Below are 22,686 nucleotides of genomic sequence, written 5' to 3'. Positions count from 1 at the left end.
GTTTTATGGACAACCAACAGGCATTCTGGTTACATCAAACAGGCATCATTACCGCTCAACACCATCCTTAGTTTCAGACCCTAACTTACTTCTGTCCCACACAAAATTATTCTGATTCTACTTACATTATTGTTTCCTGCTGACACAAAAGCCCAAAGGGAGCTGTGCGATTCAGTTGTAAGGGAAGCAGGTTCCAGATGGTGATAATGGTCTATTGGTCTATTGTGTGTCCATTTTGTCATCCTACTGCTACCAGACCTGTTCACCCAGTCCTTTGTGAGAGCTCACACTCACTACCAAAGCTTGTGCAGCTCTATAAGGTTAAGGACAATGGGAAAAACTGTGGTAGTGGAAATGTTTCCCTACAAATATTGTTGAAATGGAGAGATGATGATTCCAGTTACTGGCCTGTGGGGTAATGAACTGTTCAGGTTTGGGGTAACCCCATGCTGGCAGGTGGATCAAAACCACCTTTTTCTATATTGGGAAAAGAGTCTACATGCTTTGATAAAATGAGGCAAGGCTTTGGTCCTCTGGGGTGTGAAATGCACAGCACATATTGGTAAAGTATTTTTCAGAGTAACAGAACAGTGGAAGACGTGAAAGATGAGAGGAGGGATGTGGCAGGGCAGGCAGTGAACTGGGCACGTACCACAGAGCAGTGAGCTAGCGGGGTCCTCCAGTAGTGAGGAAGCAAGTTGCCTTCTTCTAAGTCACCTCCTTACAATCATAGAAAATTGGGGTTGGAAGGGGCCTCAGGAGGTTATTTAGTCCAACCCCTTGCTTAAAGCAAGGCCTCCTTGATGGAAGGCAGTCAGCCCTGAGTCGTCCGCCAAAATGACTGCTTTTGAGAGTGATTCATATCTCACCACCGATCAGCTGAGGCCTTCTAAGAGTTGCTGACAGGGTTTCTTCCTTGTTTATTTCTCTGTATCTCTACTTCTTTTCACCTATGTCTGTCATCACTATCCTGCCATTTCCAGGGGTCCATCTGTCTCCCTAGCTTCTTTTGTTCCTTTCCTCTACCTATGTCCACCTCCTGCCTTTTGTGCATTGGGGTTTCCATTCTTTTTGTATCTCTTTGTCATATGTCTTGCGCTCCCCATCTTACAAGTAGTCAGCACTGAGAGCTGTATGTGTCTACCTGAAGGATGTAAGGAGGCAAACTCATTCCCACCCAAGGTATGTAGGCATAACCAAGCACTTCCTCCTTTCCAACAGGTTTGTTTGCTTCCTTGAGCTGCAGGAGCTAAGCCAAAGATAACACTCTCTTCTGTGGCTCATTCTTGAGAATAGAAAAGGAAAAAAGAGGGAAGATGAATAGTAATGATGGAAGAAATTTAAAAGAGTCTAATCTACCACAACCTAAGGAACGTGACGCATACAGAAGTTTCCTTTAGGGACATGACAGCTTTCCTCCAACCTCCTTTCTTCAGCACTCCATCTACTCTGGTACAGATCCAAACAGGGGTCGCTGAGTCAACCCCCTGTTCCTGGAAGTGGCCAAGAATCTCACGGAGGAGGCAGAAGTAGAAGATGCAGGTTCCAGTTAAAAATGTCACTCTTGTCTCTTATGTAAAAGCAGAGGGGGACGGCACTTTTAGTCTTCTGTGGGCACATCTACACGTGCATCAAGGTGCAATGGTTACTTTGCATTTAGTTTAGTGCTTGTACTAACAGGTACTAACTAAATGCACAGTAACCAGGACTACTGCGCAATAACGCCAGCACATGCGTCTTAGGTGATGCTGCTGCTCAGTAGACTAATTCTATTGCACATTAGGCACAGGTTTTGTCCACTGCGCTAGTGTGCAGTAGAATTAATCTACTGCTCTTGAAGTGTCTCGTGTAGATGCTCCCTGTGTATCTGAGAGTAAGTCACTTCACTTCTGTGGGTCTCAGTGACTGTCTATGGTAATAAAAGGGATAATGATGGCTGCATCCTTCACAAAATGCATCGAGATCTGCAGATGAACAAAACATCCCTTTCCAGGCTGGAGATGCTAGAGACCTCTTTCATTATTGCCTCCTTTGTCATAAGGACTTGACATTAGTTCCTGCGCATTTTCCTTTGAGGAAAGATTTCCAGCTCTGGGTTCTGAACACTAGGAACTAGCATCATTAGAGATGACAACCTATGCTGAGTGCCTCTTTGCCCTGAGTTGGACAGTTTAGCAGCAGCTCTTTGACCCTCTTGTAAGAGAATGAGAAGAGTACTCCATTAAACAGAATGCTGGAACATTTGATCCTTCAGATACACAGAACAATTTTTTATCTGTTCTGTTTCATGCTTGCTCAGTTTTGGGCCTGGGAAGTAAGGCTGCACATGCTAATCAAGAAGGCTAAATCTCTTATTCTGTAGCAGGAAGTCAGCTTAAGGCAGGATTTCCCATGGGAATAGTATGTTGCTTGTCTAGAAGCAAGAAGTGTTCTGGGACTGGTACTAAGAACAGAATCCTTGAGGATTTTTTTTTAAGTCTAAATGTGCTGTCAAGGTTCTTGTGACAGAGATGAGATCTAAGCTAGGCAACATCTTCACTGCTTGATTTTGGTTCAGAAAGTATTCTGAATTAAAACTGTAAAAGTTCAAATTTTGGGATTCTCAGCCAGTAACAGTGCAGAAGCAGTGGGTGTTTTGGAGCGCACAGCAATGCTCAGATGATGAGGACACCATAAAAGCATTCTGCTAGAGGCCTTTACGTTGGCAAAAGAATCCTAACTAAAGCCAATTGCACGTCTCACCCTCGTGTCACAGTGTCTGCTAGCTGCCATTATCTTTAGCTGCATATAGATAATGCAGAGTTCTTCAGGCTGGCACTGAAAGCAGACCTCATCCTGTTCCTGTCCCACTGGCCAATGCTGCTCTCAGTGCTGCTTGGTTGTAGGATGGGGAGGAAGGGAAAGTGTAAAGATGTATGACAAAGAAAGAATAACTTACTGTGCATTGGGCTTGTTGTAGACATCCTCTTTCCCCTTTTCCAATTCAGCCTTCTGTTGTATCTCTGGAGCCTAGGAACATAATATTTGCTGCATTTGAGCTGACCAAACTCTGCCTTTGGCAATGATCAGTATTTGACTCTTTAGGGAAAGTGCAAGATCTTCCACCACTTAGCCCACCTGAGTAGTGTGGAGGACAAGTTTCTTCCTTGAATTTTTGGGTAGTTCTCATGAAAGAGGCAGGTCAAGGAAATGGCTGGATAATATATTTTCATTAAATGACAGCCTTTTTTGCCTCCTTGCTTCCTGGCAGGAAGAGACAATTCTGGTGATTGGCTATAGGATGGGGGAAGAATACAACTATCACCGACACAATCACCGGTAGGTAACTCATTATCCATTATTTTTTGGCATTTTCTCCCTATGTTTCTTTTTCCCACATAAGCCCGTCTGCTTTTATTCTACTTTGTTTCTTTGAAAATTTTGTTGGGGACTCATGTTACATTTTGTTTTCAGCATTTTTCTCTTATTTTTATCTTGTTTGTAGCTCTAGAAGGAAGGAAAGTGCTGCTTTCTCTGTTCATACATGTTTGGAATTAAGTGGAGCTGGTTGATATTTTGTCTCATGATTATTTTTTGATGAAAAAGGGCCTTTCACAGAAAAGTATAGTTAGAGTGAAACGCATAGGCAGAGGGAGAAAAAAAAATTGTGTGTGGGGGGGGGGCGCGCCATGCCGCTTTCAAAGCAGCGGTGGCAGAGAGACACAAAGGCAGGGAGCAGAGGCTGAGCCCACCTCAGAGCTGCGGCCTGCCCTTGCCCCATGCCAAGACTGGGGGGGCCATGTGCCCCCCTCCCCCTTGACTGTCCCATGACCCAGCTCAGCCAGGGCTCCATTCACCATGAATGGGGTCTCAGCCAGGCCAGGTCATGGGACAGTCCCCACAGTGCAAGAGGGAGTGGGGCAGGGGCAAATGATTCGCCCTATCTCTACCCCACTCTCTCCTGCACTGTGGGGGTCTCAATCTGCCCCCCTCCACCCCAAGCCCAGGCAGTCATAAAGATCGTAAAAAACTTACCTGTCTGCAGCTGGGCCAGCTGCAATCCTGGCTGCAAGTGCGCAGGTTATCTCAGTGTGCCCGTCCCTCCCCATCCTGCTGCAGCAGCCTGTGGCTGGGCTGCCCTACAGCCCTACCTGCTACCCTGCCTTTGCGTGGGTTGAGTCCGGTTAGCGCACCCCCCTTTCACCACCTGTGGTGAAACATTCTCTTTTATGTTGCAAAACCAAAATATGTGCATTTAAAAGTTAAATGTGTGTTTATGTGCTTTCCCAAATCAAGGTCTTAATAGCAAACTTGTTCATTCTATTTATTTAAAATATTTTAAATTCTGCCTTCATTTACTTGCCTAAAAGAGGTAACCCCCCCTCCCAAGTGCCACACCCAGGTGTATACTTTAGAAGAAATCAAACCCTTTTATTTAAAAAAGTTAAGGTTGCAAAATGATGACTATTTATCTATCACATGATCTACAAAACTCAAGCACTTAAAATCCAATAAATGACTACCTTTCCAATTGAAACCACATTACTGGGGTATGTAAAAGTATATATTTCATCAGAACATGAGAAGTTTAACAGTGGTGCCAAATACATTTTTAAACTGCAATCTAAAAACTGGAAAAAGTTATATATGTGTGCACTAATAACACACACACAGTGGTCAACTCAAATAGTAGTATGTTCATATAAAGTCAGCATGAATTGATGCTTATGGGGTGATGTGTGAAATAGTGGATACAGTACTCGACTGAGGCTTAGGAACCCTGGGCTCTGCTTTCACTGCCATATTGGTAGATCTTTGACAAAACACATCACCTCTCTGTGCTTAACTTTTCCCTTTTGGAAAAGGGGAGTGACAATATTGACCTCCTTTATTAAGGCGGGGCAATGATTTTTTTAGGGTGATAACTTTTTATTAGACCAATTGGATGGTTGAAATAAAGTTAGACAAGTTTTCAATTGCAATACATTCTGCATCAAGTATGTTTTCATCATTGTTTTGAGATCTACTGAAAAAAGTGCTATATTAGAGCTGTGCTTTTTAATAGTAATTATTATTACACCTTTTATATTTAAAATATATTTGTAATATTCCCAAGGAGTAGCGGTTAATTTATTAATAATTATGATGGATTGATAGGAAATATCCTTATAGTATATAGCACCCATCATCCGTTGATCTCAAAGTGCTTTATAAGGATAGGTAAGCCTCATCATTCCTCTTTTCCAGATGGGGAAATTGAGACATAGTGGAATCAAGTGACCTACTCAGTATCTCCCACACTTCAGTCAGTGCACAGCAGAATAAAGAATCCAAGAGTTCTAATTCCTAGATTGGTCAATAGATCATGATGCTTGTTGGTTTGTGATGACATCCATGATTTTTAATATTGTGCTGACTTACTAAGTAGATAGTGTAAGGGTGTTGTTTCATTTTCATTTCATTTGTGTAATTGTCTGGGTTTCTTCAAACAATGTAATAGGTAGTTACAGTGGAGTCCCTTGTAATAATAATATGGGGAAATTTGAACAAAATTTGTGGTAGCATTTCTTTTTCACAGCCCTGTTGAAGGCCCCCAGCAGCTACTGAGAGATCTACTCTCAGGATGCGGTTGCAGTAAATGAATGCCATGAGAAATGCATTTCTTGCTTTTGGTTCTGGACATGGCTTTTTGGGCTGCTCCTTCCCTGAAAATCTATTTTGATGAGATGTGAACACCAAGTCCAGGTTCCCAAGACCCCTGGACTTTCTGGGCTTTTGTCACCTGGATCAGGGTAGGAATTTGGGGGTGGTGACCCATGTTTTTAAAACAACAAACCAAAACAACCTCCCCACCAAAAAAAGACAAATGGCAAGCTGTTTGGTTTCAGTGGAAGCTGAATGCATTGTCTGTCTCTGCAACCCTGAGGCCTGTTAACCATTCAGGTATTGTGGTATGGTTTTAAGTATATTTATTTTCACTCATTCTCCTTGGGTCCAATTCAGAAAAATGCTTTGGCTAGATTCTTTTCCACTTAAGCACCTCAGTGGACCTGGTTGCCTAATTGCCATCTTATTTCACCCTACACAAGTCCCTGAAAACCTGTTTATGGAAAAGATGGGTGGGTTCTTCTCCCCCTCAGTGTCTTTTTGTTACTTGATGTTAAGGCCTAATGACTGCATGTTACATGGATAGAGTTTTTCAAGGTCGGAGGAAGGGTGGAACTGAATTGCATTTGGACCGTAATAGGATCTGACCCTTATGGCTTATGTAAACTGCATCCATGCGGAGCTTGGGAACCCCACAAAGCACATCCTGCCTGCTAATTTCCATGCTGTATGCACCGAAACTTGAAGACTAGTCAGTGTGGCAGTTTTGGGGCAGCCCCAAGAACATACCAGTCAGCATGCTGGGGAAAGACAGTCTATCACTCAGTGCCACTATAGAAAAGCTATGATGCTTGTCTTCCTGGATTTGGCATGCAAGCAGCAGGAATGAGTGGGCAGGGCTTATTTCTTAAGGCTTTCCCAGGCTTGGCATGGAGGTGGTGAACATAGGCACTTAAACACATACTTAAGCTTCCTTCTTCAGCACAGATGCTTGCCCTGGGCCCTGACTCATATAGAAGAGTACCAGTGGTGGTGCAAGTGCTGGTGCAAGTTCTACAGTAGCCAACTAGGGGCCAGTCTATTCCTGACCTGCTGCTCACAAACAGGAAAGAATTGGTGGGGAATATATTATTAAATAGTAGATGGCAACTTGGGCAGCAGTGACCGCAAGATGATTGAGTTTAGGATCCTAAGGAAAGGAAGGATGGAGAGCAGCAGAGTAAGGAACCTGGACTTCAGAAAATAAGACTTGGACTTGCTCAGGCAACTCATGGGCAGGATCCCCTGGGAAGTCAGTCTGAGGAGGAGAGGAGTCTCAGAGAGCTGGCTGTACGTTTAAAGAAGTCTTACTGAGAGTGTAGGAACAAGCCATCCCGATGCGCAGGAAGACTAGCTTGGTTTAGCAGGGAACTCTTCAGTAAACTAAATCACAAAAAAGAAACTTATAAGAAGTGGAAACTTGGACAAAAAACTAGGAAGACATATAGGAGTATTGTTTGGGCATGCAGGGAGGTAGTCAGGAAGGCCAAATCACAACTGGAGTTGCAGCTAGCAAAGGATGTGAAAGGAAACAAGAAGGGTTTCTATGAGTATGTAAAGAAGAAAAGGAAGATCAGGGAAAGTGTGGGTCCCTTACTGAATGGGGGAGGCAACCTAGTGACAGGATACAGAAAAGGCCGACGTACTCAATGCCTTTTTCACTATTGCACCTGGCTGTAGGGCTGTGCAAAATTTCGCCAGGTGTTTCATTTTGAAGCTGTTTTGATACATTTTGAGCTCGAAACAGCAAAATCAAAATGAAACAAAAGCCTTTGTAATAGTTTCAAAATGAAACAAGGGCACTTGAAATGTTTCGAAGCTGGGCTTACTTGGTTTCAGCACCGGTCCCAGCCAGCAGCAGCAGCCTCTCGTCATCCGGCACAGATCTGGGTGCCGCACCCCGCGAGAGGATTCTGGCACATCCCCCAGCCCTCCCGGGGGTGCAGGCCAGCAGCAGCACCAATCTTCCTGGTGCTGGGTGCAGGCTGCGCCCAGTGCCTGTCCCAGGCAGCAGGAGCAGCCTCCTGTGATCCGGCAGACAGATCAGGGGCCCTCCCGCACACCCGGGAGGAGCCCAGCAGACCCCTGAGAGACAGCCAACATGGGCTTGTTGTAGGTTGGTCTTGCCTTACCAATCTCATCTCCTTCTATGATCAGGTGACATATCACCTGGACAAGGGAGTAGAGATTGACATCACATATCTAAACTTCAAAAAAGCCTTTGATCTGGTGTCCCATGATTTCCTCATGGAAAAATTGGCCAGCTGTGATCTCGGCTACATCACAGTCTGATTGCTGGGGAATTGCCTCTGATGTCAAACCCAGAGAGTAGTAGTCAACAGAAGTGAATCATCATGGTGCTCCATGACCAGTGGTGTCCCCCAAGGCTCCATCCTTGGACCTGTTCTCTTTACTGTCTTTATTAATGATGTGGACACTGGTGTCAGAAGAGTACTGGCCAAGTTCGCCAATGACACTAAACTTTGGGGTAGAGCATCCACACCTGAGGATAGGTTGGTGATCCAGGCTGACCTGGTAGGCTTAGAAAGTGAGTGGATGTAAACCTGATGACCTTTAATATGGAAAAATGCAAGGTACTACACCTCGGGGAAAAAAACTTATGGCACGCTTATAGGCTCAGTAGTGCTACGCTTGCTAGCACCATGGCTAAAAGACTTGGGGATCATAATTGACCACAAGATGAACATGAGCCACCAATGCAATGTCACAGCTGGTAAAGCGAAAAAATGTCTGGCTTACATCCATAGATGCTTCTCAAGTAAATCTCAAACTCATCGTTCCGCTGTACTTAGCCTTAGTGAGGCTGCAGCTGGAGTACTGCATCCAATTCTGGGCTCCTTAATTCAAGAAACATGTGGAAAAGCTTGAGAGAGTCCAGAGGCAAGCTGTGCACATGTTCAGACGGCAAGAGAATAGGCCTTTTGATGAAAGGCTGAGAGCCATGGGTCTCTTCAGCCTGGAAAAGTGCAGGCTCAGGAATGACCTGGTGACAGCGTATAAGTACATAAGAGCTGTGCATCAGGATCTGGGAGAATGCCTGTTCACTAGAGCACCCCAAGTGATTACAAGGTCCAACAGTCACAAACTCCTCCAAGACCATTTTAGGTTGGACATAAGGAAAAACTTCTTTACTGTCCGAGCCCCCAAGGTCTGGAATAGACTCCCTCCAGATGTGGTGCAAGCACCTATTCTTTTAAGAAACATTTGGATGCTTATCTTGTTGGGATCCTTGGACCTTAGCTGGTTCCTGCCCCTGGGGCAGGGGGCTGGACCCAGTGATCTTCTGAGGTCCCTTCTAGCCTTAATGTCTTAATGAAATCTATACTGGGCTGTGTTGGTAGGGGTATTGCCAGCAGATCAAGGGAAGTGATTGTTCCCTATTGCTGAGGCCACATCTGGAGTACTGTGTTCAGTTTTAGGTCCCCCGCTACAAAAGGATGCGAACAAATTGGAGAGAGGCTGAGGGAACTGGGCTTATTTAGTCTGGAGAAGAGAAGACTGAGAGGGGATTTAATAGTAGCCTTCAGCTACCTAAATGGTGGTTTGAAAGAGGATGGAGCTAGACTGTTCTCAGTGGTGACAGATGACAAGGAGCAACAGGCTCAAGTTGCAGCAGGGGAAGCTTAGGTTAGAATATTAGGAAGAACTTTCTCACTAAGAGGGTAGTAAAACATGGGAGCAGGTTACCCAGAGAGGCTGTGGATTGTCCATCCTTGGCTGGGCAAAGACTTGGCTGGGCAAAGCCTTGGCTAGACAAAGCCTTGGCTGGGATGATCTAGTTGGGGCTTGTCCTGCTTTGAGCAGGGTGTTGGACTAGATGACTTCTTGAGGTTACTTCCAGCCCTAATTTTCTATAATGTTAGTGCTTCCTGGACAAGTAATAAAAAGTTGCTGAATTTGGCACCACATTCAGAGTTATTGAAAAAGACTCTGTTGAAAGCTATTTCTCTGCAACTGAAAGCCTGAATCTTCTCTAATTTGCACTGAAGAATGTTACTTGAAGTAACATTGTCAATAACATTTTGCTGGTGTAGTACCAGGACTGACTCTTTAGAGAACACCAGCAGGAAAAGGGCTGTTTCAGATCCACCTGACAGGTAGGGTGACCATTTTTTCAAAATGCAGAAGTGGGATACATGCCATTAAAAATGGGGGGAGGGGAAGATTGTACCACTGGCACAGCTTGGAGGAGCTCTACAAGAGATGAGCATGGGGGGGGAGGTGATGTAGGGCACCACTGAGGGGGTGCAGCTGGAGGAGTTGTGGGGGGTGAGGAGAGCCAGCCATCACCATCTGTCCCAGCCCCACATATGCGCACATGGTAGGAGTGGGGTGAGTGCTGCTTTCCGGGGGGGGGGGGACGGGATGGCGTTTTAAGTTGTTTCAGGCCCTAATTAGCAGAGTATTTTAGTTCATGATCATCCTTAGGCAGGAGAGTAAGTCCCACTGAATTCAATGGCAGGATGGAGTCCTTAGTTCAGGAGTTGGCAACCTGTGGCTATTGGCCAAATCCAGTTCATGGAGCCATTCTATCAGGCCTGTGAAGCTGGTTCTTCTGCAGCAGTTCGATGAGGGGAGGCAGGGGATTTGGCAGGCAGTTGGTGGTGAGGGGCTTCACTTGGGGGCAGCAGGGAAAAGTGGCAGTGGCTGAGTCAGAAGGGCTGCCCCGCTTCGGACCAGGCTGGATAACTTGAGCCTGCCAGTCCTGAAGCATTGCTGACCTCTGCATCAGTGAGCTGCATGTGTGTGAAACTGTATTTCTTCCCTTTGCCATGTCTAAACGCTGTGGCCAGGTTGGCAGAACTCCAGTGACTCCAAGAACTGCAGACAGCTCTCCCCTGTGGTACACCGGTTCACTCCAGCAGAGACAGTGCCCCATGAAGCACAAAGAGTTAATTCTTTAGCTTACTTTATCAGCGGGGAGGTGGGGAAGAGAGCTCCTGACACTGCACAGCACAAGTCATGTGGTGAGTTTTAGCAGCAGGATGGAAATATTCTCTTATTGTGCTGGGGAGGATTATTAGTGCATTAGTGGATTTAGAGTACAATTGTTATTACAGCCATCAGGAGCATGAAAGGTTGGAGTCTGCTATAATATCTGTATGTTGCGGGAGCATCACCATGCATTCACTGTCTGCAAAAGAAGAGTGTTTTGGGGAGAGATATTCATTGAAATGGAGATGGGTGGGGAATGGTGGCTGGAGGATAAGAGGTCAAGTCTCTGCTCTGTCCCCAAGCTTCCTGGGTGTGTCATATAGCAGCTATGTGCCTCAGTTTCCCTTGTGTAAAATGGGTCTAGAAGCACTGCCCTACATCCTAAAGGTGCTCTGGAGATACCTAAAGTAAAGGTTCTGGAGCAGTCTCATACTACAGTGAAGGGGGGCAGTACAGGGCCATTACATAGAAATGGTACTCCAAGTTCACTTTGAGCTTGGTCACAGCCCATATGAATCAAATGTTCATGCATGTGACACTTTAGCAAGGAAAGAGAAAATGTTCTAAACACATCGCTGCCACAAAATACTCTATCCCAATGTGTAGTTTCTAGAGCTAGCCAAAGTTGCTCACATTTTGATTATTTTTACATTTTTAGTCAAATTTTGTTTTTTTCTATGAATATAATTAAAAATGTGGAATAGAGTTTAACCACTTGAATAGAGTTTTAACCACTTAGAGACTTGGGTGGATTTAATAATTTTTAAATGTTCATCAAAATTTTAAACATTAGGAAATGGCAAAATTCTGAGTAAATATGAAATACAGAAATAACAGAATTTGTTAGTGTTCTTTTGCGCAGCTCTAGAATTTGTTATTAAAGTTTTAATATTGCTATTTTGAAAGCTCCTTGTAGATACAGGAATCATCCAGCCAAGTTGTAACAACATCATGTGACTTCACTGGCCAATCATAGAGCACAGAGAATTAATATTGACTAGAGTATGCTCCAAGATGTAAGTGCAACGGGGAAAACCCTGAGGGACTCCTTGCTGTAGTAGGTATAAAGTGCTTTGTGAATAATTAGTTCCAGTCATAAACAAACGTTCAGAAATCGGAGCTGGTTCCTTAGCAGGTATAAACTATTTAAACATAGCTACCCTGAAACTTGTACATGGGTGGTCTGTGAGCATTAAAAAAGAGCTATGTTAAGTGAATAAATACGTTGTTATGAATAGCATGTTTAGCTTTAGCTTTCCATTAAAGGTGGGCAACATCAGGCTAGAGTACTGAGAAACCAGAGCTTTTCCCTCCTTCCTTCTACACAAAACCCAGTTCTCACTAGGGATTGTCCATTATTTATTGCTCATTATTTGCATTATTGTGGTGCCTAGAAGCCCCAGCTGAGGTCTGATCCCTGTTGTGCTGGGCACTGTACCTACAATCTCTGCTTCTAAGAGTTTACAGTCTAAAAAGACAAGACAAGGGTACAAGGTGAGGGAGAGGAGGAGAGGTGAAGGGACTTGCCCAAGGCCATACAGTGACTGTAGGAGGACTCCATTTCTGGACTTTCCATCCATTTTTTTCAGCTTGGATAGTCAGTGACCCAAGAAGAGCTTGGGACCAAATTAAGCCACAATTCTATTTTTATGCAGTTATAACCAGACAGATTTTGGCCCTTCAGCTTGATGTTTCTGAGCTATTAGAGCAGAGTTCAGGAGAACCAGAACCAGAGGAGGGTAAGTGGTGAATAAGCCTATCCTGACCCCATCAAGATACACATGGCCCTATAGGAGTTAGCACTCACATAAGGCAGAGCTCACCAAGAGCTCAGTCCTGCTCCTCTTGAGAGCCATTTTCCATTTTAATGTGAAATCCTCTGAGCCCTATTGGATCCTGAGTGTGGTTTAGCTGATGGATAGAGGAAAGCAGTTGATCTCAGACAAACTATTTCAGGTTCTGCCGTTGACTTGTTATGTGGGTTTGGATAAAACACATGACCTCCTCACTCAGTGCTTCAGTGTCCTCATTTGTAAAACCGAGACTTTCAAATTCTTTGGGAGATGCTTTGAGATCACTGGATGAATAGTTATTTAAGGGCAAATTATTTCTATAAGCTCTTAGCAGCTAGTGGCACCACCAAATATGATTTGCTTTTCATTCACTGAGCAAAGCTCTGGACCAAACAAGATATTAAAGCGGAAAATTGTAAGTGATACAGCATGTTTTTATTTGAAAAGCTTTAGTACAGATTTCAGCTGCTGAGGGACATTGGCAGCACATGTCCTGGCTTGAATGCTGCCTGTCATGCATTGGTTCATAAGGGGAGATTGCAAAAGATGAACAGTTGAATGCATCAAAATAATTGCTTTGCTGTTCTAATTATGGATGAGCAGTGCTGCTTTGTGGGGCGGGAGAAGAGAGGATGAATATATATATATAGCTCTTTTCCCTGCTTGTACAGGAAGCCTCTTCTGATAGGCCATGCTAGCTTTGTCTGTCTTGCATAAGCTTTAATCTAAAGTTAGAGATGTTTTTAGTTGATCTGTGTTAATGTTGGGTGGAATTAACAAGCATAAAAGAAGATCACGTGACTGCCCCTTTTCCCTTGCTTTATCGGACTCCTGCCAAAGCAGATTGACTAGAATCCGTCAGGGCTGGGCTGAAATCGCACAACTCTAAGATCGAGATGCCAGCGGTCGCAGTCCTTTACAAAGGAGCCATCATTATTAGCAGGTAATGCCTCCAAGCAGATAAACTGACTGAATGTGAGTGGCCTTTTGGAGGAGGGTAAGGAGATGAACAGAGGGGAACTTTGGGGAGCAAGAATACTGGATTCCTGACTCTGTCATAGGTATTTAATGTGGGATCAACTGTTTGCTGCTGTTGCTGGGCGCTAGAACTGCTCAACTGTAAAAAACACAGATTTCTTTGTCTTCAATAGGGAAGTGATTTAGTAGGGAAGGGATGGTGTGCCTATTTCACAGCTCATAGACAATGAGACAGAATGCGAAAACCAACGGGAGTGTCTCTGTTAGAATAAGGCAGAAGATTTGCCTCATCCAATCTTAAAGCTCTCCCCTGCCCTTTGGTTATTTTCTATGATGTTTATTTCTTCTCTCTATCCTAGACTAAGGAGCAAAGGTTAGGGGATATTGAATGGCTGTGATCTTAGTTTGGAGTCACCTACAAAGCAAGGGGACAGTAAGGATGAAAGGGAAAACCATTTTAAAATAGGAAGGAACATAAAAAACCTCAGCAGCAAAGGCACGTGAACTAGTGTGCTATTGTACTTGAGTTGCTGCTCTCCTATGAAAGTCTCCCTTCCTCTTCCTTGATTCCCAAGGTGGGACAATGATTAATGGATAATCATAGTTTTCTGAGTTCTTACATATTAAGCATGAGTTTGTCAATGTTGAGGGCCATTTGCTTCCACCAAATCTTTTTTAGTCCCACACTGGGACCTTGAGTTGTCTGAAATCTGAAAGTGTATTACTTCTGGTCTTAGCGCAGTTTGTTTGGGGTTTTATTAATGCATTCCATTGTTTGCAGATCCAAATTTATGTCTAATCATCTAGAAGCAAATTTATGTGTAATCACCTAGTTACCTATTCTATGAAGCCTCCATTGTGATGTTCCATTTTGGTTTGCATTAAGAGAAAGAGTCCCATGAGTAACGGTACTCTTTCCTCCGACATTTATTCATGTAATTCTGAAGGATTCTGCAGAGTAACTTTAATTCACTTGATTTGTTAGTATAAACTAGGGTAACTTGGCTGAAAACAAAGGAGCTGTGCCCTTTTATAGTTGAGAATGTAGCCACTGATATTTATCTAGTGCCTTGAACATGTGCAATATTATGTACGTATTACGGATGATACTAATAAATGTGTGGGATAAGAATTCTTTAATTCACACTTAGTTCCCAGTCAGGAACTAAGGCTTGCATATATCTGTCTTGAAGGAGTATTTTCAAATTGCTTCAAGATGCTTGGCAAGGATCTAAGTGCAGGAAAAGCAGCATCTGTAGGTTTATGCCTCTCATTACCTGTTCAGCTTACATTAGCTTAATAAATCTTCTTATATATCCATTTCTGTGCCTTTGCTGAGGCCAAGCTCGTATTTCAGTTCTGTTGAATGAGGTACTCCTTTGTCCTGTCAGGTAATCTCTAGGAACTAGAGAATTTATGGGGGAAGGTTGAACTAGAGAGGGTGTCAGTACTTGGCTGCCATCTTGAATATTTGGATGCTTGTGGCTTGTTAAAGTCCACCATTCTCATGTACAGGGTTTACAGTGAGACTGTTCCTAGAGGACCATGAGGAGAAAGGTCTGTGTTTTAAACTAATAGGACTGATTCTAAATAGATCTTCAGTAGCCAAAATAAAGAAAAATGTTGCAGGGGGGATTGCACCTGATACAGCAGTCAGGTGCAATTCAGTGGCTTGATGCAGCCACCAGTCTTCCATCAGGGTCCTACTCAGAAGTCCTCAACATTGGTCTAATTCTGTTTCCACTGAAATCAGTCTCAGTTCCTATTATCTTTTTCAAAGAACCTTAATGATAGGAGCCTGTGTTACAGGGCTGCCTCACTCAGGGAGCTTATTTTTGCCTTAACTCCAGGTACTGTGCTTTACTATACCATGCTGTTTTATATTCTACTATGCTACACTACACTGATGAAGTATTGATTGTTGCAGGGTGGAAGATGGTATGTCCATCATGTCTGTGCTGCAAAATGGTCAGTACTGCTGAATCTGTGCTAATGGGAGATCAGAGTTGGAAGATATACAACCTCTTGACCTTTCCAAACTGTTTTGAAGTTATCTTGGTCATCCAAGTATATTAACATCATGGCTCACTTACTTGTTTGGGTGACTGGGGATCCCAGGCTTTGGGAATCTGAAATTCCTGATTTAGATAAAACCTGGTCAGAAATTTTTTGCTGAATTTTCAGTGGAACCAGTTACCACAAATTGTTTGTCAAGGGTTTTTTGAGTGATAGATGTGCGTTAGCTTGATGATTATGATGGCAGCCTGGCATGTAGGAGACAAAAATTTAAGGTGCGTTACTCTATCTTTTTTGAAGTGATCTGGGATTAACCCCCCCCAAAACCCTCTGCTCTAAGTCAGGCAGAGCAGGTACTTGACTCTGAGTCTCCTATCTCACAGGACAGTGCTCAAACCACCAGGTTGTCGAAAGAAATGAACGTAGGTATGTGAACATTGCTCATCCTTGTTATTGACTTGGGATATGTTTTAACACCTGGGTATTGATACAGCTTGGGCTGTGGTATGTCTGAAATCACAACCAAACTCCTTTGTTATAGATTGCATCTGTTTGCAAGATTGGAAGGTTTTTTACAGTAAACGCTTTCAGAATATTTGCCCAGAGTTTCATCTGATTTCTGCACAGGTTTATATGTTAAGTAATTCTCCTAACCTGAATGGAGTTATTCTACATCAGTGGTTCTCAGTCCGTGGGCTGCGTGCAGGCTCAATCAGCACGCTGTTGTGGCCCATGAGACAGCTTATTAAAATCTTTTTTAAATGGATACACAGGAAGTAAGCTGTGTGGGTGCAGCCCACATAACACATTGAGAGCTGCAGGTGTGGCCCACTATGGCAAATAGGTTGAGAACCACTGTTCTCCATAAATACTTGAGGAACTGAACACAAACTGTCTGTTCATATCAGCTGTGACTGTGAGGTGTTGGTGCATATGTTAGTTTGTAATTTTGTGAATACATACGCTTTTGCTCTCTGTCATCTTGGATTTCAAATGTGGATTTGTGTCTTTCATGCTATGCATGTTTGCATGGCTGTAGCAAAGTTATGTGTAGGGACTGAGTTTCTGTATGTGTGCGTGTTTATTTGTTGTCTTGTGTCATTAGTCATGGCCTCAATAAACTGTATCTGGTTTCTCTTCCAGGACACTAATGGGACCATATGGAATGGATCGTACTGTGCATTGTATTGATTTCTATGACTGCGCAAATGGGCTGGGTGAGTACCACACACGCAATACATGAGTATTAAAGGAAGTGGAACGTCAACTCAAGATTTCAATGTTTTAGTTCAATATCACCGTGTATCATTCTAGAACGTACAACATTGTGTTGCCTTTTGGTTGACAGCTGTAGTGTCTGCAACTTGGGGGTATAAATGTTTTAAGTTTAAATACAGAAAGAGAAGGTGTAAAACCTAGCTTCTTTTCCTCTCTGACATATACTTCCTGAGCAAATCTTGTAAGCCCCATTTTTCTAAAACTTCTATTCTTTAGCAGGTGGAAATCATTCTTAACTTCAAGTGGTTGATCAGAACAGATACAACATATAATTTCTGACCATAGCTGCGTTTGCATATGTTAGTTTGTAATTTTGTGAATATGTATGCTTTTGCTCCCTGTCAGCTTGGACTTCCTGTGTGGATTTGTGCCTTCCTCATTCAGGTTACCCAGGTTTTTTGTCCTGAGATGATGCACCCTGTGACTTCTGTTTCATCAAACATGCACTGTTTCATGTGCCTCCACAGATAGGGATTAGTGCCAGTGGGTCAATGAAGAGCCTGATGATTACTCCATGCCAGTGCAAAGGGTTCTTACAGCAGTAAAATGCTGACTTGAGATTAGGGGATTCTGAGTCAGAATTTTGTCCTTTAGGTTTCTTGCTGTAGCAGGAGACTCTTCTCAGTGTATATTGGGGGTTGACATGGGCCTGAAGCCGATATGACTTCTGCCTGCATTAGGAAGAGCTCTGTGTTCTTATGGAAGGCTCTTTAGTCTTTTTTAGGGACAGAATATAAGGCATTGACATTTGGACTGTGAGAGGGATGTGTGGCCTTTGTGCTGCTTCAGATGCTTGGCTTTGCTTCTAAAATGCTGTTGATGCTGTATAAGGGGGTAAGGGTGGTGGTTCTCTTGTAAAGAATGGCTGCAAAGTAATTTTGTTGGCCAATAATGTTATTACAATTGATACATGGACACAAAAAGGAAGAATCTTTCAATACCTAATCAGAGGAGGAGTTAAGAGACTGCAATCCTTAAACATGCCTCTGTGTGTGTGTGTGTGTGTGTGTGTGTGTGTGTGTGTGTTACTCTCGAATGTCTTCAGATATATAATTTTACATGATATTTCTCCCCTGCATTTTCCCTACTGGAGTAGTTCCATTTCTTAGAAATCCACATGGGTGACTAGTTTGTGAGTTCATTTCAATGTTAATCAAAATACTAGGTAGAGAGGAACTTTATGTTCCAGATTCTCAGAAGAGAAAGATTTGTCCTCTCTGAGATCATTAGTAGCAGCATTTGGCCTTGGAAGAAGACTAATTGTGTCTTGCTTTGATGCCCGGGGGAGGAGGTCTGTAAGCCACCAAGGATGAAATTCACCAAGGCTATGCTTCACCAAAGCTATGGAATAATCATAATTTGTCTGCCGTGCAAGAGGGGGAAAGTAGCAAAGGAAAAGGTGTACTGGGTGACGTGGCAGTTCTCAGCACGTACACACAGCAGAACTGGGCTGTGCTTGTATCCAAGCAAGGAGGGATTTAGAGAGAAACTCAGGGTGTGGCCTTTTGAGACCATGGTTTCCCAGAGAAGTGACAGATAGCCTTGTAAAGGGTGCATGGAGTTGTAGCCACTGCTCTGTCCAGTCAGCTCTTCTGACAATCTGAGGGGGCTAGAACTGTACTCCACTGTACCAACCCCAGTGTGGTTCCCAGGAGCAGTCCCGCTGACCCTGGCCTCTGTGATGAGCTAGAGTAGCTCTAGAAACAGCTAGAGCTGTCATCTCTGCTTTCACAAACAGGTAACCTTGTTAACATAGATGTGTTTTTAAATGGCAGTTTTCTTATTGGAGTACTTAAAAGCCTCATATTATAAAAATAATTATGGAAATCTCTGTCCTGGTTTTAGGTCTGTAAAACCTGTTCTTACAAAACTGCCCTTAGGTTGAATGACAATATTAGTGTCTTGGTAAACAGATATATGGAAAGAGGATGTCACAAAAGTCAGGACAGAATCTACAGGTGGAGATCTGTGATGGAGGCAGTGAAAGGCAAGTAAGACCAAGGAATTATGCTAAACAATCCAGATCAGATAAATATACATATAAAAATCCTTTTGTTATTTCCCCCCTTTCTGTGTCTTACACAGTGCTCAGTACTCTGTCGGTGCTTAACAAAGAATAATTCTTATAAGAAAGCTACACCTTCCACTGCTCTATGCTAGTTAGAGACCTAAAAAGACAAGCATACCTTTTCCCCAGAAAAGATGTATGTGAACAATTCCTAACATTGATCGACAGGAGCTGTGTGCAAGGATATTGGAGTAATGTCCTACATGGAAGTGTAATTAGTTGAAATTCTGTCACACACCAAATATGTTTTGTGCAAAAATCCTAGGCATGCTTCTTCAGGGGGCTGCCCTTGTCTTTATGTCAGAACAGCCCTCAGAAGCCTGTACCTGTTTGGGAGCACAGCTCTGGCACGATGTGACCTGCATGCTGACTATGGGAAGAATAACCCAGCCAGCTGAAGGATCTCTTAAGCCAGTGGTTCTCAACACTTATTTTTTTACCAGGACCCATTTGTAAACATTGATGGTGAGTCCTGACCTAGTGCCTCCTATCCCCAGGCTGCAGCCCCCCAGTGTGGGGGGCAGGGGGAGTGTGTAGGGCAAGGGGTGCCCCAAGCAGCTTCTTGCAGGCTGGAACTCTGACAGCATGCAAGAGAAAAGCCAGTTTCCCACTTCTTTCTCCTTTAAAGGAGAATTCATTTTTACAGTTTGTTGATCCATTTTTTAAATTTGTTTGCAGCTCTTTCATATGTTCTTGTGACCCACTTTGGGGTCATAACCCATGGGTTGAGAAACACTGTCTTAGGTTATAGCCAGGGAAGGGAGGTAAAATTTCAGTACAGATAACACGGAATAGCTACATTTAAGAGATAACTTGGATAACGATTGCAGTGAGGAGGACACAGCACCATGGGCTTCAGCAAGGGCTGCCAGCCTGAATAAATAATTAGGGTCCCTTGTGGGCTTGACCAGCCCATGCCACAGCATCTTCACTGCTGTGCCAACTAAAATAAATCTAGCTCAGGTATGCCCATGCATACTGTAGTGAGACCATCCTCCTTCACTTCAGGGAATATTCTCTTCTGCTTCTATTAGGACCCCATAGCAAAAGGGAGAGGGGAAATTGTTCGTTGCATCTGGGTGGTCTAAATACTGCTCCCTCACCAGAACCCTTCCGTGAAGGTACTTCCTTGCCCTGGATCCAGACTTGGGGCTGTCTTCATCCTTGGCTTATGGGACCTTTTGTTAGCCAGTCTAATCTCTCCAGGCCCTGGCTGCTTGGGGTAATGTCTACCAAGTCCAGGAGCGGTTGTGTAAGGAACCGCATTGCTGCATCTCTACAGAGGAGCCCAGCAACGGCTACCAACCCTACAAAAGTTATCAGTAGCAGCCTAGGATGAAGCACAGTCAAGGCTACTGAGGATGTATAGGCTTGGCATATCATAGGCAGCTTCCACTAGTTGGACCTTTATGGAGCTCCATCTGTCCATCTAGCTGAGCATCTGGGGATCACTGTGGTACTTATATCTTATGCCTCCCACCCAGGGTGCCACTGTGCCCAGTTGTACCTAAGTGCAAGGACATACACTCAGTCCTCCTGTCACTCTCGGTGAGTCAAGCTCAGTGTATACGTCCAGACTTGGAGCCCCACCCATTGCCAATTTCATCTCCATAGTGAGAAGGTTTAGCCTGTTTGCTTGTTTAGCATGATGTCTTTAGCCTAGATATTTCTTGGAACTTATAAAATACTCAAGGGTATCAGCCTGGGTAAAGGCAAGGGTCTAAGTGATTTAAAATAATCTAGGGCTAGGACAAGTGATCTCCAATTACTTCATTAGAGGGGATCATTACAAATACCTACGTCAGAAAGCATTGGATTAGCAAGATTATACAGCTATCTCTCAATTATTTTTTCTCTAGGTTTCAACTTGCAGGTGGTTAGACCCATCTTCAATCCAAAATTGTGATGATTAATTTTCAAGTGAGCCATGTAATAGTTTTCTGAACTTGTGGTTGAAATTCTGCTTCATTTTGCGGTGGTCTAGAGTCGAATAGGTCTTAAGAAACACACAAAGATACAAATGCTGCCTTGTGGAGTGTTCACCAACAGTGGTCACCAACCAGTGGATCTCTATCCACTAGTAAGTCGTGGAGCCTCTTGCAGTAGATCTTGGAGCCTTTTGGAATCAATCTGAGGCTGGGGTGGAGGGCTGAGTGCCCGCATGAATACATGCGCATACCCCAGCCCAGCAAGTCTGTCTGTGGGGGAGGAAAAAGGTGGGGGCTATATCAAGGTCCCCACGGTGAGGGACAGTGTTGCAGAGGCAGGAGCAGGGGTGACTGACTGACTGGGAGAGGTACCTGCCAAGGTATGGGAAATGCTTCACATTTTTGAGGGGTTCTCCACAAATGGTAATTTGTGGGGGAAGGGGGGCAGACTGGTGGAGCACCTTGGGCTTCCCAATATGAAGTGAGAGTCCCAGGCTATGATAGACACCTGAAAGAAGGTCAGAGGTGGACTGCAGATCGGTCTCAGTGTTTGCGAGGATAACACAGTCATCAGCATATTGAAGGTCAGTGATGCTAGCCTTGGTAACTTTCATTTTGCTGTGAAGGTGCTGCAGGTTGAAAAGCTGACCATCTATTTGATACTCAACCCCAATTCTGGGAGGAAGGCGGTCACAGATAAGAATCAAAATCACAGCAAAATAGATGGAGAAAAGGGTTGGAGCAATGATGCAGCCCTGCTTGACACCAGCATGGATGGTAAATGGGTCTGTTTCTGATCCATTGCAAGGGATGGTGGCAGTCAACCCATCATGGAGTAGCCTGAGGATGCTGATGAACTTCAGTACACAATCAAACCTAGCCAGTACCTTTAATAAGGTTTCACAACTGATGGAGTTGAAGGCCTTGGTTAGGTAAATGAATACCATAAACAGCTCCCCAAGTTGCTGTCTGCACTTCCTCTGGATCTGTTGTGCAACAAAAATCATGTTGGTGTTACCCCGTGATGGTCTAAAGCCACACTGGGATTCTGGAAGGACATCTCTGGCAAAGGGAAGGCGATTCAGAAGGATGCGAGTAAGAATTTTCCTGGCAACAGTACTTTTCCCACACACTGACTTTTCTCCTTTCTTGAAGATGGTCTCAGTGCTGGCATTCTTTAAGTCAGGTGGAGCTTCCTTATTAACCCATATTTAAATGAGAAGTTAGTGAAGTTTTTGCGCCAGTTAGTCTGCAGTCCTCGCTGGCTGCTACCAACACTGCTGGTGGTGGCTGTGAGTGGTTGCCAATCCTTGGTCAGTGCTCGCCAGCCCCCGCCACCGACAGTGCCAGCAGCATCTGTGGGAACTCTACCGCTGCGACTGCCACCACCGTGCTCCTGCCACAGCCATGCCCCCCCAGCTTCTGGGGGCACATGTTGTTCATGCTTATAGGCAGCCACCAGGTTGCCCCTGAGCCTGTGCTTTTCTGGGCTGAAGAGTCCCATGGCTCTCAGCCTGTCATCTTAAGGCCTGTTCTCTTGCCCTCTGATCATGTGCGTGGCTCTCCTCTGGACCAGAATTGGATGCAGTTCTCTAGCTGCAGCCTCACCAAGACTGAGTACAGTGGGATGATGACATCCTGAGATTTGCTTGAGAAGCATCTATGGATGCAAGGCAGAGTTTTGTTCGCCATTGGTAGCTCATGTGGTCAGTCATGACACCCAAGACCCTTTCAGCCATGGTGCTAGTGAGGGTAGCACTGCTGAGCCTGTAAGCGTGATGCGGGATTTTTTCCCCAGAGGTGGAGTACCTTTCATTTTTCTATACTGAATGTCATCAGGTTTTTATCTGCCCACTTTCTAAGCCTGTCAAGGTCAGTCTGGATCACCAGCCTGTCCTCAGGCATGGACACTTTACCCCAAAGTTTGGTGTCATCGGCAAACTTAGCTAGTCCGCTTCTGACACCAATGTCTACATTGTTAATCAAGATGTTAAAGAGTACAGGTCCAAAGATGGAGCCTTGGGGAACACCCCTGGTCACAGAG

At 44.2% G+C, this 22,686-nt stretch overlaps 1 protein-coding gene across 3 annotated transcripts in view; it reads left to right on the top strand.

Moving 5' to 3' along the window:
- Positions 1-22,686, top strand: part of LOC109313350 (syntaxin-binding protein 4-like) — a 100,547-nt gene that overhangs the window by 20,596 nt on the left and 57,265 nt on the right. The window contains exons 2-3 of one of the 3 annotated variants that reach the window (XM_019539825.1): positions 3,251-3,318; positions 16,512-16,585. In XM_019539825.1, the coding sequence (XP_019395370.1) occupies positions 3,281-3,318; positions 16,512-16,585 (112 nt within the window). In that variant the 5' untranslated portion in view covers positions 3,251-3,280. Of the gene's footprint in view, positions 1-3,250; positions 3,319-13,162; positions 13,318-16,511; positions 16,586-22,686 lie in introns of those variants that run through there. The other 2 variants (XM_019539824.1, XM_019539823.1) reach the window with 2 other exon arrangements.

The sequence above is a fragment of the Crocodylus porosus genome, unplaced genomic scaffold, assembly GCF_001723895.1.
Source record: "Crocodylus porosus isolate Cpor-Errol unplaced genomic scaffold, CroPor_comp1, whole genome shotgun sequence".
NCBI classification, from domain to species: domain Eukaryota; kingdom Metazoa; phylum Chordata; order Crocodylia; family Crocodylidae; genus Crocodylus; species Crocodylus porosus.
Note: the sequence above shows the minus strand (reverse complement) of the source record. Positions and strands in the feature narration are given on the sequence as shown.